Source organism: Coregonus lavaretus (genome assembly GCF_964263955.1).
Source record: "Coregonus lavaretus genome assembly, chromosome: 16".
Lineage (NCBI taxonomy): Eukaryota > Metazoa > Chordata > Actinopteri > Salmoniformes > Salmonidae > Coregonus > Coregonus lavaretus.
The window spans coordinates 24,269,911-24,286,445 of NC_140003.1; the positions used below are offsets into that span (position 1 = coordinate 24,269,911).

At 43.5% G+C, this 16,535-nt stretch overlaps 1 protein-coding gene across 1 annotated transcript in view; it reads left to right on the plus strand.

Moving 5' to 3' along the window:
* Window positions 1-16,535, plus strand: part of LOC311143315 (CLIP-associating protein 1-B-like) — a 105,389-nt gene that overhangs the window by 48,283 nt on the left and 40,571 nt on the right. The window contains exon 8 of the mRNA XM_084179145.1: window positions 843-913. Within this exon, the coding sequence (XP_084035271.1) occupies window positions 843-913 (71 nt within the window). The remainder of the gene's footprint in view (window positions 1-842; window positions 914-16,535) is intronic.

The following is a 16,535-nucleotide window of genomic DNA, read 5'->3' on the forward strand; positions in this document are numbered from 1 at the left end:
CTGGGCAGTATGTTATGGAAAGAGCAGGTGTTCTTAATGTTTGGTATACTCAGTATATGTGTATGTGAATATAATGAGAGATGCAAATTGTGTAAAATTGCATTAGAATGTAAAAGGATTTAGCTGCCTACTAGACAAGTTCTTGTTAACTGTGTCTACGCAGCATTTTCACTAATTGACACCACAAGTTCCTGGCTCATTTTATCAGTGTAATGCAGTGATAATAAACCCTACATCTTTAGTACATCATACAGTACATCTATACATTTTGTTGATTTGAGTTTGCAGAGAACTCTAGCTTAGAAATGTGTGTGTTGTTAACATTTGTTAGTTAAAGACCGCTTTCAACACAGCAGCTGAGCCAGTCCTGACATATTGAAGTTCTTCAGTCACTCTTCCTGTTTGAATTGATGTCTCTGGGATATTTAGATATTGTCAACGTGATACGATACGATATATCGTCATAAATAACATCCCGATATGTAACTGTATCGAGTTTCTTCCCCCCATCCCTAGTCTATTATTGGTCTAGTTTGGCTCGCCATTCTTCTGAACAGGCCAGGGGGAAATGTTCTCTCTGACAGGTAGAGATCGATACAGTCAGTTGAATCAGCGAGTTTCAGCGATTCATCTTCCTGTCGCTCTCTGTTTCCTGACCTGTTTTCTCTCTTTTCTCTTCTCTTCCTTCCTTTCCTCTCCTCTTTAGGTTGAGTATAACCTTCTGTAACTCTCCTCTTTAGGTTGAGTATAACCTTCTGTAACTCTCCTCTTTAGGTTGAATATAACCTTATGTAACTCTCCTCTGCAGGTTGAATATAACCTTCTGTAACTCTCCTCTGCAGGTTGAATGTAATCTTCAGCAGATTTGATGAAGTCCAAAGATCTGGGAACATGATCCCATCCTCAGGTTCAGGTGAGTGATGCAGCTGCTGCTTCTGGACCCCTGTTCTGTTGATTCATGGTTATTACCATGGCTTCTCGGGGTGGTTGTGTCTGTCTATGTTTGCTTCCTGTGTTCCTCTCTCTTTCCTGTTCCTGTGTATTTTGTATGCACTTCTAGTTTCTGGAACCTTTTGAAGGATTCCAAATACGGTCTTATTGACTGATGTTGACTAAGCTGAAAGTCGTTTTTCATGAAGCTATAGGGCTCTGTAGTGATGGCTATGAGGAGATCTACCCCATCTTACACACGACTTTGTGTCTCTCTAGGCAGGATATTTAGGCACATTTCTATTTGGGGCAAGGGAATTAAACACAACACAACTGGAGCTCATTCTTTACATTTCTCTTTCTCTTTTTAAGTTGAGGCTTTTTTCTACCAAAAGCAGGCAGTGATATGGCAAAACAAGACAATATCAGTCTCTAATGTGCTTTTGTACAGATATTGCACCACTTCTGTTTGTTTGTTGTTGTTGTTTTCTCATCTGTGTGAGAGAACTAGGCCAGCAACTATGCTTAGAAACTGAGTTCCTCTCTCCCACGTTTGTATTCTCACTCACTCCTCAATCTTTCCCCAGCTTTCTCTCTTCCCCCCCTCTCTCACCACTTGTTTTCCATCCTCTCCTTCCTCCCCACTTGCTGTTCGCACCATTGTGGCCTGGCTGTCTCCTGCCCATGTTAGGTCCACTCTCCACAGCCGTCATGCCAGTGTGTGGGTTAGTGTGTTGGCGAGAGGAGGCCTGAGGGCCAGGCGGACAGCCTGGGGCTTGAGTAGAGGAGTTTCCCCACAGGAGGGCAGCCTCCTCTGGGCCTCAGATGTCGCATTCCCTCAGTGTAGCCAAGCCAGATCCTATCAGCCTCACTGTAATCCCTTCGTGTCTGTGTGTGTGTGTGTGTGTGTGACTGTCCTTGTGTGTGTCTCAATGTGTGTTTCGTACAATTTCAGTGTTCACTGTCAGTGTGTAAGTGGAGCTGTGAGTTCTCTTTGCAGTGTCGTGGGCAATGGCTCGCTGACTCCATCACATTCTAGCTGACTGGGTATAGTGTTTGTTTGCAGGACAGGTAGAATGGCTGAGCTGAGGAGAACTGTGGAAACTGCTCAGCATTTAGGAACTGTTTTCCATGCCCTCTGTAACTTCTCCCTCAAGGACAATTACTATAGACTTTACTGAGAGAGACAACAGATCTATCATGGCAATCAAACCACCCTGAGAGGTAGCACAGTAAATATATTCTATTTAAGTTAACCATAACTTTTCTGTTTTATTGTGCATCATAGCATTAACAACCCACTCTGTCTGATTTTGCTCAATGTTGATCAGAGTCCAACTGTTCAAAGAGAGGAAACAGCTCTCTCTGTGTAAGGGCTTTGTTGCTTCCACCCCCTCACTATTTAAACTCATATTTCCAGATTACGTTCAGGCTCACATGGTTTTGATGATGTTTTCATTGGAAAGGGAAAAGTAATAGATGATTCATTACATGACAGTTATTAAACTATTCATTATGCACTTGGCGCTGTCGTTTTGTTCTCCCCTAACGCTTCAACTCAAATTAGGCGATGACTAAGATTGCCCCCTTAGCTTGCAACAAGGAGCTCCGCTCTCGACTCTGAGGGAAATAGTTTCTGTGTGTACATAAACAGCAGAGGACAGGAGTGCAGTCAACAGAACACAACATGGTAATGAGGGCCTTTCATTGTAGAGACATGGGTCATATTCATTAGGCACCAAACAGACTGAAACCGGGAGGGACTACCTGAACTTGACCAATAAGAAATGCTTGTTGTTGCAAAACATTTTACTACAATGTGTTCTAATGAATACTACCCTGGCCCTGTGCTGTGCAGAGATGTGTGGGCCCGCTAGCCGTTGCCTGGAGACACAGATTGGGGTCAAAATGCTCTCTGCTAGTCGGTGAAGTGAAGGAGTAGCTGTTCCTTTCCTTCTGACGAGATTAACCTCAGCCTCTCCTCAACAATCTGTATTACCCCAAAGGAACACAGTAGAAATGTCGCTAACGGGCTGAAACCAAAGGAAAAGGCATTGATTGTTTGTTAGGGTCATTATAAATAGTGTTCTGAATTGCAAGCCCAAACATTTGTCTCCCTCTCCCTGGGCCAGTTTGGTTAGAGCAAGGAGATAGACTGAGTACTTCTTCTACTGTCGGGAAGAAAACGTATACAGCATCTCCCTCCACAAGAGTACACTTCAGAAAATGATTGAATTTCATCTCTAACTGCAGTTGTAATCTGTATTCCCCAAAAGGGCATACATATGCTGCAAGTAGACCATGCTCCAGTTCAGTTGACGTGAAATAGGAGCATTAGCAGTTAATCATCCTGGGATAGAGATATGATGGAATATGATGTTGGACTGTCCTGACTCCTGAGGTGTCAGCACTGGACTTTCCTCCTGGAGAGGTGAAAGGTTGTGGTATGTAGGGTGCTTGGCTGCTGTCTGATTGTGGCTGTGAATCTCATAAAGACTTACTGTAAATGTCACATTTGCTGCAACATTGTGATTTGGCCTAAATCTCCAGATTACTCTTGCAGAAGGCTTATAGGTACTGTTGAGATGATACACGTATGAGATAAAGATACAGACAGAGAAGCCATCCATTGACTCCGTTTGTGCTGCTTGTCTCACTGTATGTTCACCCTCAATGATGTCCCTTTGTTAAATCTCATGCCAAAGTTACATGGTAGGAGTAATGTTTTTCAGCTGAAAGCCCAAATGTTACTCCTCTGCAAAATGAGGGGGCCACTGCAGCCTGAGCCTCTTGTTCTGGAGAGGGAGAGGGATGCCAGCGGTATCGGGTGCAGTAGTCACAAGACTAGAACTGGAGGAAGGAAAGAGAAGGGAGGGAGGGGATGGAGAGAGGAGAACAGGGAGAGAGAGAGAGGCACATGCAGACGTAAAGCAACATTCTCCCTGCCTGTTCACTCACTCTCTTCTCTCTGCTCTGCGTGGAAGGAAGGCTTTGCACTATGACAACCGGGGAAGGTAAGAGCATGAATGGAATGGACTCTTTAATGTGAAGGGCAGAACACACAGGACTCAGGGGCTCAGAGGCTAATGGTTGTAGCACTCTTCTCTCTCTCTCGCCTGGCCTATTTAGAGGTGCTACAGGGGGGTGGGGGGGCATAGGGCAGGCAGGCAGGCAGTGTTTTGCAAGGGAGAGAATCATATGAACCCTTTCATGATTTTTCTACTTAATTTGTATCTTTCTTGTAAGACAATGTACCAATTTGAGATTGTAGGCGCAGTTCATATTGCCCAGACAGTGAACAGTGGGTTGTTGTATTCCAACACTCTTAATAGAGAAGGATTGTTGTTGTTTACTATGTGATTCATTCTGACTCTGGGAGTTGTTATTATGATAAAACAGACCACTGTTTTGGTGTGTAGTTTATATAGCCTATATCACACTGCTAACATTTCAAACATTAAACATTGTATTTCACGCCTCTTTGCCTCCCTGCAGTTTAATGTGAGAAATGTTTCGCCCCCTCAGCCTGCTGCTTAATGAGTCTGTTTTGGGTTCTACTGTTCTGATGATAAGATGCTGCGTGGTCGGTCACTGTTCGCTCAATCTCACTGTACCTGTGTCTAACTTCAGATCATCCTGTACAACAAGCAGTATTGAGGGCACTTTAAGTAAAACGTATTTTACTTAATAGCCTACCTAGGGTAAATATCTCTTATTGAGGTCTCCTCCAAGATGTCTCTCTCCCTCTTCACAACAGGAGGCTGCAGTGCCCCCAACACTTTGTGACGTCTGTGTCATTTTTTTTGTTGCAGGATCATTTATAGAAGTCATATACATAATGCAGTGAGAGGACTGAAGGATGGCTCTCATAGGAGTGTTATTACTAACTCTGCCTAGGTGATGGGTCCTAGCCAAGTCACAGTGAATTATGCTGTAATTATAATGTGTCAGCTGGTGCTTTGGTTAGAAAGCATCTTTGTTGTGTTAAATCCTGGGGGTTCCATGGTACGTTAGCTCATGTTAAGACTGTTTATCTCCTACAAGGTCCTGTGGGTGTGTGTGGGTGTGGCATGCGTGCGTGTGTGTTATGTAAACACTGCATACTAGAGATGGCCTACTTGTCTTTTCCACAAGGCTCGGCTCTGATGAAGCAGAAGAAAGGTTGTTACCTTCCCTTGATTTCACAGCTAAGACCATGTACCTGTTATAATAGGTTATGAGTCACACCTCACCTGCTACTGCTAGTCTCGTGGTGCCGACTGGGAGCGCAGTGTGTGAGCTGCCTTAAGTGGGGGTGTGTGTGTGTGTGTGTGTGTGTGTGTGTGTGTGTGTGTAAGGTTCTTGAAAGGGACATTAAAGGAGAAGGGGGAGCGATGGTTAACACAGACCAGAGAGGGAATTCAGATTCAAAAGAAAGCCTTTTAATCACATCACACACTCAGTGGATCGCACGGTGCAAGCTGCGACACACACAATGGATGCTGCAGCTCTGTACAGCATAAAGAGATCATGGATGGTGGTGTGTGTTAAGGGCTCCACACAGTCAACGCAACGGATTCGATTGAGCTTAGTTTGTGTAGCTCTCTACGTACTTTTGTGCGGTGGAATTTTTGGAATGCGACGCAGACTGTGAAATCACTGTGGCGAGACCTTTGAAGAGAGTCTGTTAATGGCTGTACTGTTATGTAAACACTAGAGTTCAGTCAGTTTTGTGCTGAGTCTGACGGTGTTGGACCCTGGTGCATTGACCTGCTCAGGTAAGATGGCCCACCCCTGTCTCTGTCTTTCCTCCCTGTGGTGACTGACGACGGCAGGTTGGATTTAGTGCTGTTTTCTGCTCTCTTAAAATGGCACAACCACCCAATGGCCCAAACAGCTCTGCACTTAACACTGGTCAGTGACTCATAAGCTGTTTGTTGTGTGTGTTTGTGTGACTGAGGAACTTCATGGGGCTGGCTGTCATGCATCAGGTCAAGCTGCTTTTTGCCCTGTCATGAAAGCTTTGTGTTTGTTCCCTGAGGCAGAAGACATTTGGAAGGAAAAGCTTAGCACATATTATTATCCAGCAGCTTTTTGATGAAAGCTATCTCTGTCAGACAAGCTAGGCTACGGCCGGGCAATAGATAATCACACAGTTGATCCTGGGTCCTCCCTGGAAGACTCCATCTTGTCTGTTGTGAAAGAGAGCTGAAAGCTCAGATGGGGTTGGTCAATATTATGGTGATATTATCTTGGCTAAGATTAGAAACTCTTCTCGAAGTGTGTCTCACACACACACACACACACACACACACACACACACATACACACACACAGGCTACGATTTACTCAAGCAATCTGTTCTTTTGACTTCCGATTAATACCACCACCATATGTGGATCTGAATCCTAATACAAACCCGATCCTTCATATGCGACCTCTGTCTGGACGCTTGGATCAGATTCTATTCCTCTGAAGTGGTTTTTATGCACATGACCTGCCGTTACCATGACAATCAAATCAATCAAATGTTATTTGTCACATGCTTTGTAAACAACAGGTGTAGACTAAAAGTTAAATGCTTACGGTTTGCTACATCAAGAGGCTACATCAGAGTGAATGCGCACATTTTATATGGGTCACATTCCAGTCACTGTGGCAGAGTACCATTCCAGTGCTGGTCACTGGGGCAGAGTTGGGGTGGTGGCAGGGTGTACTTAACTTAGAGCCTAGACAGCTGTGTGTGTGTGTGTGAAGGGTGGACGTAACACCAGAGGCCTGGTGAGAATAACCTGTACCCATTCATTGACTTCCAAACATGTAGGCCAAATGCCAGAGCTAGTATGCAAGCATAAGTAGCCTAATTGTCCACGGGGATAGTCGAGAGAGTTCAAGGACAGAGTGATGCATTCAAAGCTCTGTTTATTCAAACCAACCATTTGTTATGGCTTTTATTCTCTCAAAGACTCCCTATCACATCCCCATCACTGTTGTTGGGAAATGTGATACATAAATATGGACATGCATGTGGTTCATTAGATAAGAGATAAAACTGTTTGTTTTGATAAGATGGATCTTGAATTATGTAATATTTTTTTGATTACAGAGACCGAGCAAGAGAGACTGAAATCACTTACAATAAACAAACTGTCTGAATGTCCCTTTTGTCCACTTCATACTCTGTCCATGAGGGTGCCAACCAAGTGGATTCTGTGAATAGCCATCTGCCCACATGGACCTTGTAATGAATGGATGTCTTTGAGGTCTGTGTAAGGGTGTGCAGGACCTTCTTGCGAGGGCATGGGCGGCTCTGCCAAAGCTTAACTAAAGGTTTTTGCCACCCATCAGGGAAAACAGTCAGTGCATGTTACCAGCTGGGTTTTTACATGTCCTACTAATCTGCTCTTCAGACAGTTTTCATCAAGTACGTGTGTTGTTGTCTGATGTAAAAGTGTTGATCTTCTAAATTTCTCCCAGCTTCAGCACAGTTTTCATTTGATCTGTGTGTGTGATGTGACACGTGCGTGTGTGTGGGCCGACGCAGGCCCGGCTCGTGTTCCACATTCCTCAGCCCACGTGTGAGAAAACGTCTCAAATGCAAAACAAGCAGTTGCTACTTGCACAGTTTTAACAGTAGCAGTCAAAGCACTGTGACTCTGCCTCTGTCCCTCTCTCTCTGCTCATCCCTCTGCTGCCTGCTCAGAGGAAATGGCTTCTGATATGTAACATACGGCTTCATTGCCTTCGTATCACTACTTTTCTGCTCTCTGTCATCAGAAAGAAATGAAGTCTTTGAGTCAGTTACACATTAACTATTGGAGCCCTAAGACAGACAGTCACATTAACTAGCTGTTGAATGTCATTACCTCCCTAGTGGCGCATGCGATGCAGTGCTAGCTGTGCCACTAGAGATCCTGGTTCGAATCCATACTCTGTCGTAGCCGGCCGCGACCGGGAGACCCATAGGGCGGCGCACAATTGGCCCAGCAACGTCCAGGGTAGGGGAGGGAATGGCCGGATGTAGCTCAGTTGGTAGAGCATGGTGTTTGCAACGCCAGGGTTGTGGGTTCGATTCCCACGGGGGCCAGTATGAAAAAATAAATAAAATAATGTATGCACTCACTAACTGTAAGTCGCTCTGGATAAGAGTGTCTGCTAAATGACTAAAATGTAAAATGTAATTAGCTGAACTCTGCCCTGCTCTACTGCCACTACAGTCATGTTTATGCTTCCTACAGGGAGATAACAGGAAATGAATGCTGTTGACAGTAGGGGGGTGCACAAGAGACAAATTATGTATAAGATACAGTGGGGAGAACAAGTATTTGATACACTGCCGATTTTGCAGGTTTTCCAACTTACAAAGCATGTAGAGGTCTGTAATTTTTATCAACTGTGAGAGACGGAATCTAAAACAAAAATCCAGAAAATCACATTGTATTATTTTTAAGTAATTAATTTGCATTTTATTGCATGACATAAGTATTTGATACATCAGAAAAGCAGAACTTAATATTTGGTACAGAAACCTTTGTTTGCAATTACAGAGATCATACGTTTCCTGTAGGTCTTGACCTGATTTGCATACACTGCAGCAGGGATTTTGGCCCACTCCTCCATACAGACCTTCTCCAGATCCTTCAGGTTTCGGGGCTGTCGCTGGGCAATACGGACTTTCAGCTCCCTCTAAAGATTTTCTATTGGGTTCAGGTCTGGAGACTGGCTAGGCCACTCCAGGACCTTGAGATGCTTCTTACGGAGCCACTCCTTAGTTGCCCTGGCTGTGTGTTTCGGGTCATTGTCATGCTGGAAGACCCAGCCACGACCCATCTTCAATGCTCTTACTGAGGGAAGGAGGTTGTTGGCCAAGATCTCGCGATACATGGCCCCATCCATCCTCCCCTCAATATGGTGCAGTCGTCCTGTCCCCTTTGCAGAAAAGCATCCCCAAAGAATTATGTTTCCACCTTCATGCTTCACGGTTGGGATGGTGTTCTTGGGGTTGTACTCATCCTTCTTCTTCCTCCAAACACGGCGAGTGGAGTTTAGACCAAAAAGCTCTATTTTTGTCTCATCAGACCACATGACCTTCTCCCATTCCTCCTCTGGATCATCCAGATGGTCATTGGCAAACTTCAGACGGGCCTGGACATGCGCTGGCTTGAGCAGGGGGACCTTGCGTGCGCTGCAGGATTTTAATCCATGACGGCGTAGTGTGTTACTAATGTTTTTTTTTGAGACTGCGGTCCCAGCTCTCTTCAGGTCATTGACCAGGTCCTGCCGTGTAGTTCTGGGCTGATCCCTCACCTTCCTCATGATCATTGATGCCCCACGAGGTGAGATCTTGCACGGAGCCCCAGACCGAGGGTGATTGACCGTCATCTTGAACTTCTTCCATTTTCTAATAATTGCCCCAACAGTTGTTGCCTTCTCACCAAGCTGCTTGCCTATTGTCCTGTAGCCCATCCCAGCCTTGTGCAGGTCTACAATTTTATCCCTGATGTCCTTACACAGCTCTCTGGTCTTGGCCATTGTGGAGAGGTTGGAGTCTGTTTGATTGAGTGTGTGGACAGGTGTTTTTTATACAGGTAATGAGTTCAAATAGGTGCAGTTAATACAGGTAATGAGTGGAGAACAGGAGGGCTTCATAAAGAAAAACTAACAGGTCTGTGAGAGCCGGAATTCTTACTGGTTGGTAGGTGATCAAATACTTATGTCATGCAATAAAATGCAAATTAATTACTTAAAAATCATACAATGTGATTTTCTGGATTTTTGTTTTAGATACCGTCTCTCACAGTTGAAGTGTACCTATGATAAAAATGACAGACCTCTACATGCTTTGTAAGTAGGAAAATCTGCAAAATCGGCAGTGTATCAAATACTTGTTCTCCCCACTGTATATAGCCGGCCGCAGCCTAACACATGAGACAAAACATAGAAGGGTATTATACAAAGAACGGTAGGACTATAATTTCACTAAGTTATGTTGCTGAAGCTATGGCTGTGCCACTCAGACCCCTAGGTGAAAAGTTGATGCACTGACCCCTCTTACTGCCCATGTTACAACCATAGGAGTACCAGTGAGAGAATATCCAATATCCATCATCTGTCTTGCCATATACCCAGGGGATATCTCAAAGTTCTATCAGTGTTCAATTAACCGACGTTGTCCTTCAGCCTGATGTATGGCCTTCCTCACTGACAGATAGATGGCTGCTGTCTTTCATTTCAACCTTTTGAGTGACACTTCATTAGAACTATATGCTCCTCTGTAGACAGACAGACAGGCAGGCAGACAGCGAGATAGAGTAAAAGGGAGAGAGAGAAGGGGGAGAGAGAGAAAGGCAAAGAGAACGAGGGAGAGAGTGAAGCAGAGAGATCAAGAGAGAGACTGGCTACTGTGAAGTTTGACCTCTGTGTGTTTAGTTATATTGAGGTCATATATAGGGCTGTTGCCGTGACCGTATTACCGTCACACCGGCGGTCACGAGTCATGAAGGTAGTCAAATTCCATTTGAACATTTAGTCACAGTAATTAGGCTTCTCCAAGCTCTGATGCTGCTGATGGTCATTAGTAGCCTACCAAACTTGCTAATTGTCTGGTACTCAGCACTCTATTGTCCCTCTAATCACTCTGACATCAATGAAAATCTAATCGAAAATCTAGTCAAAAACTTAATGAAAGCCAATGAGCTCATTTCTATAGGCTATGCAATTGTGTGAGAAAATATAGTGATGTCCTTTGTTAAAAAGAGGATGATCCCATCAGCTTTCTGTAGGCTTACTATATTTATTTCTCAACTTTCCTAATATTAAGCACATTGCTTATCTTTACAACATGAGTATAGACTACCTGGCTGGCATGAAAATGAACCACGGGAAAAGCGTCCTCCATTCACTATTTAAGTGCATAGATGACATGTATTTTTTCCCGCTGCCCCTGTTTCGAGACAGGTGCATGATAATGGTCCATTCTAAATCCAAACAAATTTCACACATATTATTTAGTATATGTGAAGACAAGATTAAATCAAGAATAGTCTGATGGGTGACAATATGTCTATCACTTGTGAATGATGCCCAGCTTAAGGCAAGAAACAACACCTCATGTAGCCTAGCCCATAGGTCTATATCAGGGGTGTCAAACTCATTTTAGCTCGATGTGGCCCACATGGAGGAAAATCTATTCCCAAGTGGGCCGGACCGGAAAAATCATGGTATATATATATATAACTTAAAAACAACAACTTCAGATTGTTTTCTTTGTTTTAATACGATCAACATACAACATAAAGCTGGAACCTGAGGACAGTGTGTCCAAAATAGTACAAGCACAACATCACTATTAATCATAAAACACGTCAAGTTTATTTGAAAATTCTAAAGAAAAAGAACACACAAACACACAATGCCTCAGTGATTAACAGAACTGTTTCACAGATCACAGAACTATATCAGGGTGTCATTTCTCAGGCAGAAATGTAGATAAAAATAATGAAATCCTGTTCCCCAAACAAGTGCAAGAACCACAGAGTCAAGAATAGGTTAAATATACAAATAAAATAAAATCAATTAAAAACAATAGCACATCAACATAAAAACATATAAACATAAAGCTGGAGCCTGAGGACAGTGTCCAAAAGCACAACATCACTATTAATCATAAAACACCTCAAGTTATTTGAAAGTTCTGAGGACAAAGAACACACAAACACACAATGCCTCAGTGATTCACAGAAGTATATCACAGATCACAGAACTATATCAGGGTGTCATTTCTCAGGCAGAAATGTAGATAAAAATAATGAAATCCTGTTCCCCAAACAAGTGCAAGAACCACAGAGTCAAGAATAGGTTAAATATACAAATAAAATAAAATCAATTAAAAACAATAGCACATCAACATAAAAACATATAAACATAAATCTGAAAGCGTTGCTCAAACTCCCGTAACAGTCCCGTTATTTTATCTTTGAACCGCTTCATGTCTGCCACATGTTGGGTCGCGCACACATTTTTCAGACAGGGGAAGTGAGCTGCATCACCACCGGCAAGTTGTGTCTCCCACAATGACAGCTTCAACTTGAAAGAACGTATGCTGTCATAATACTGCGTGACAACTTTGTTGTGCCCTTGCAGCTGTTTGTTCAAGTTATTCAGGTGCTCTGTAACATCCACCATAAATGCAAGGTCCTGCATCCATTCTGCGGAATGAAATTCTAACACTGGTTTGCCCTTTTCTTCCATGAACTGTTCAATTTCTTCTCGTAAATCAAAGAAACGCCTCAGCACAGCACCTTGGCTTAACCATCTTACCTCAGTGTGGTATGGCAGGCCATAGATGTGGTCTTTCTCTCTGAGAAGGCTGTCAAACTGACGGTGATTCAGGCTTCTGGATCGGATGAAATTAACAGTTTGGATGACCACCTTCATGACGTTATCCATCTTTAATGACTTGCAACACAAAGCCTCCTGGTGTAAAATACAGTGAAAAGTCAAAAAATCACGTCCTCCATTTGCAGATTGCACTTTCTCTCTGAACTTTGTCACAACGCCTGCTTTTTTCCCGATCATTGAGGGCGCACCATCTGTAGCCAGGCTGACAGCGCGGGACCAGTCCACTCCGACCCTGTCCAGCGCGCCGACGAGTGCGGTAAAAATATCAGCTGCTGTCGTTGTATCTGTCATCGGCACCAACTCCACGAACTCCTCGGTGACGGTCAATGTGTCATCAACTCCGCGGATGAAAATGGCCAGTTGTGCAACATCTGTAATGTCCGTGCTTTCATCAATTGCAACCGAAAACGCAATAAATGACTTTACTTTTTGCTTCAACTGGCTGTCCAAATCCACTGAAAGATCTGAAATCCTGTCTGCAACTGTGTTTCTTGTCAGGCTGATATTTGCAAAAGCCTGCCGCTTTTCAGGGCACACAATCTCCGCTGCCTTCATCATGCATGTTTTTACAAATTCACCCTCACTAAATGGTTTTGAAGCCACTGCGATTTCATTAGCAATGAGGTAGCTAGCTTTCACTGCAGCGTCACTGATGTCTCGGCTGTGAGTAAACACAGACTGCTGTTTCTTCAGACCCGCCAACAGTTCATTCACCTTCTCTCATCTCCGCTGTCCTTGAAAGTTGTCATATTTGTCGGCATGAAGACTCACATAGTGGCGACGAAGGTTATATTCTTTCAGCACTGCATCATGCTCTGAACACACCAAACATACAGCTTTCCCATTCAATTCCGTGAATAAATAGGATGACCATTTTTCTTGGAACACTCTGCACTCTGCGTCCACTTTTCTCTTTTTTGACAGAGACATATTGGGGCAATGAGGGTGCCAAAGCACATAATGTTAAAAGTAGAAGCCGTAATAAATATCGCGGGCAAAACAAAGTAGCTCATTGGCTGCACGTGCTTGACCTACTTGCTCTGCCCCGGTATAAACAGTTTGCTTGCTTAACACAATTGCTATTGCGCCATCCAGTGGACGCAATTGGAACAGCAGTTTATTTAATTGAAAAATTGCAGCGCATTTTTATACTTTACATTTTTAATATATTTTTTTAATCATCTCGCGGGCCGGATTAAACCCGTTTGCGGGCCTGATCCGGCCCGCGGGCCGGACGTTTGACACCCCTGGTCTATATGTTTTGATAAGGTTTGTATCACAACTAAAGTGGCCAAATATTTTCTTAAAATGAAGCACATTAATCCGCTTTACAAGGGGTGTAGAGCCTAACTGGCATAAGCAGCGCGTGAGTTTCAAGTTTAGGGAAGGTAATTTTCACCATAAAAATGCACCTTTATAATAAAAGCATTACATGCATAATCGCATTTGTGGTCACTTTTGATAATGGTGTTTTCCCGCTAATGGAACGTTCATGCTTATAGCCTACTGCCGTGTGCGCATTGCTGCGCTTATAATGTGAAGAAATGGCCTAGTAGTTTATCAACATTTAAAGCTAAACGTTCTGATCTGTTGCGTCAGCCACATTGCGTAAAAAATGTTGTTGTTTTTATGCTAGTGATTGTATTCATTTGGGATCTATCGCATCCCACAACTGTCCCAGACTGTTTGGAATATTTATTTCTCGAACAGAATAGAATAGGTCAACTTTTGTACTATGGGGGATAGTAGATTGACATAGGCTAGTGCTTTTGCTGTTCGTTAGGCCTACTCATCTTGTTGGCTGACGAAAAGTAAATGTGGACAGTTCTTCCAATATCTTCAATATGCACCTCAGAATTGGATAAGGACGCGCTCAGTTGCATCCCCGATGTGTCTGTCTTCACTTGTAGCCTGTGAGAAAGACCCTATCACGTGATGGACAGCCATTTGAATGAGAGGTGCTTCGGAGCACGCAGCACTCAGGGAGAAGGGCACAACACAGCACTTTGGGCCAAGGACGCAACGGCCACTGGCCACAAAAAGCATGGATTTCTTTAGGGTGCTGCTGTGAAATTCAAGGTATTATCAAGTGCTTGTCAAATTGTGAATGAGAGACTAATGAAGTGTGTACAGCCTGCGCAAAAAACAAAGCAGAGCTCATGCCTTTCAAGCGACTTTTTTCAAATCATCATTAGTCGCGTCATGCAGCCTTACAATGTATTAAAAATCTAAACATACAGTGAGGGGGAAAAAAGTATTTGATCCCCTGCTGATTTTGTACGTTTGCCCACTGACAAAGAAATGATCAGTCTATAATTTTAATGGTAGGTTTATTTGAACAGTGAGAGACAGAATAACAACAAAAAAATCCAGAAAAACGCATGTCAAAAATGAATCAGAAGGTTTCTGGCTCCCAGGTGTCTTTTATACAGGTAACGAGCTGAGATTAGGAGCACACTCTTAAAGGGAGTGCTCCTAATCTCAGCTTGTTACCTGTATAAAAGACACCTGTCCACAGAAGCAATCAATCAATCATATTCCAAACTCTCCACCATGGCCAAGACCAAAGAGCTCTCCAAGGATGTCAGGGACCAGATTGTAGACCTACACAAGGCTGGAATGGGCTACAAGACCATCGCCAAGCAGCTTGGTGAGAAGGTGACAACAGTTGGTGCGATTATTTGCAAATGGAAGAAACACAAAAGGTACTGTCAATCTCCCTCGGCCTGGGGCTCCATGCAAGATCTCACCTTGTGGAGTTGCAATGATCATGAGAACGGTGAGGAATCAGCCCAGAACTACACGGGAGGATCTTGTCAATGATCTCAAGGCAGCTGGGACCATAGTCACCAAGAAAACAATTGTTAACACACTACGCCGTGAAGGACTGAAATCCTGCAGCGCCCGCAAGGTCCCCCTGCTCAAGAAAGCACATATACAGGCCCGTCTGAAAATGTTGTCCCACTCCTCTTTGCAGATCTTCTCCAAGTCATTAAGGTTTCGAGGCTGACGTTTGGCAACTCGAACCTTCAGCTCCCTCCACAGATTTTCTGTGGGATTAAGGTCTGGAGACTGTTTCAGTCTTCCAGAGATTTGAGACTGGGACGGAGGTTCACCTTCCAGCAGGACAATGACCCTAAGCAAACTGCTAAAGCAACACTCGAATGGCCTAGTCAAAGCCCAGACTTCAATCCAATTGAGAATCTGTGGTATGACTTAAAGATTGCTTTACACCAGCGGAACCCATTCAACTTGAAGGAGCTGGAGCAGTTTTGCCTTTGATGAATGGGCAAAAATCCCAGTGGTTAGATGTGCCAAGCTTATAGACACATACCACAAGAGATTTGCAGCTGTAATTGCTGCATAAGGTGGCTCTGCAAAGTATTGACTTTTGGGGAGTGAATAGTTATGCACACTCAAGTTTTCTGTTTTTTTGTCATTTCTTGTTTGATTCACAAGAAAAAATATTTTGCGTCTTCAAAGTGGTAGGCATGTTGTGTAAATCAAATGATACAAACTCCAAAAAAATCTATTTTTATTCCAAGTTGTAAGGCAACAAAATAAGAAAAATGCCAAGGGGGGTGAATACTTTCGCAAGCCACTGGAGTGTAGCCCACAGCCATTAGGCATAGCCAGATCAGGACCTAACATAAGGATAACTCAGAGTATGCTATTCTGTAATAGACTAAATTTTTTTCATATCATGCTTCTTTAGACCTGTCTAAAATAAATAATGGATTTATTGTGAAGGTGTAGGCTATATTACATGGATTTATTATACTTTTTTAAATGTAGATGTTCCAAAGGTCTGCATCAGTGGCTTGTAGGCTATGTGTGGAAGCCAGGAGATGCTAAATGTGTTCATTTTAATTAATGTCAATTACCGTGAGACCGACAGTTATTTGCTTGACAATCACCGGCTGACAAAATGTTGTGACCGCCACAGCTCTAGTCATATAACCCAGGCCATTGAAATGGCTGCAGTGTGTCCCACATTACAAATGTGTCTCTGTGCTGTGATAACATTTCCCAAAAAGAATGGCCTTTGTTTGTTCTCTGTCCACGGTATTTTAGAGCCTGTGTGTGTTTTTCCCCTTTCAGATCTGCCCTTTTAGTGTCCCTTTTGTCGTAGCAGAGTCTGAACCCAAGCATTTAGTGTACTGCCCGGGTCTGAACTAGGCCTGGGATTATATCTTGTTTGTTAAATGGTTTTCACCAATGTCATG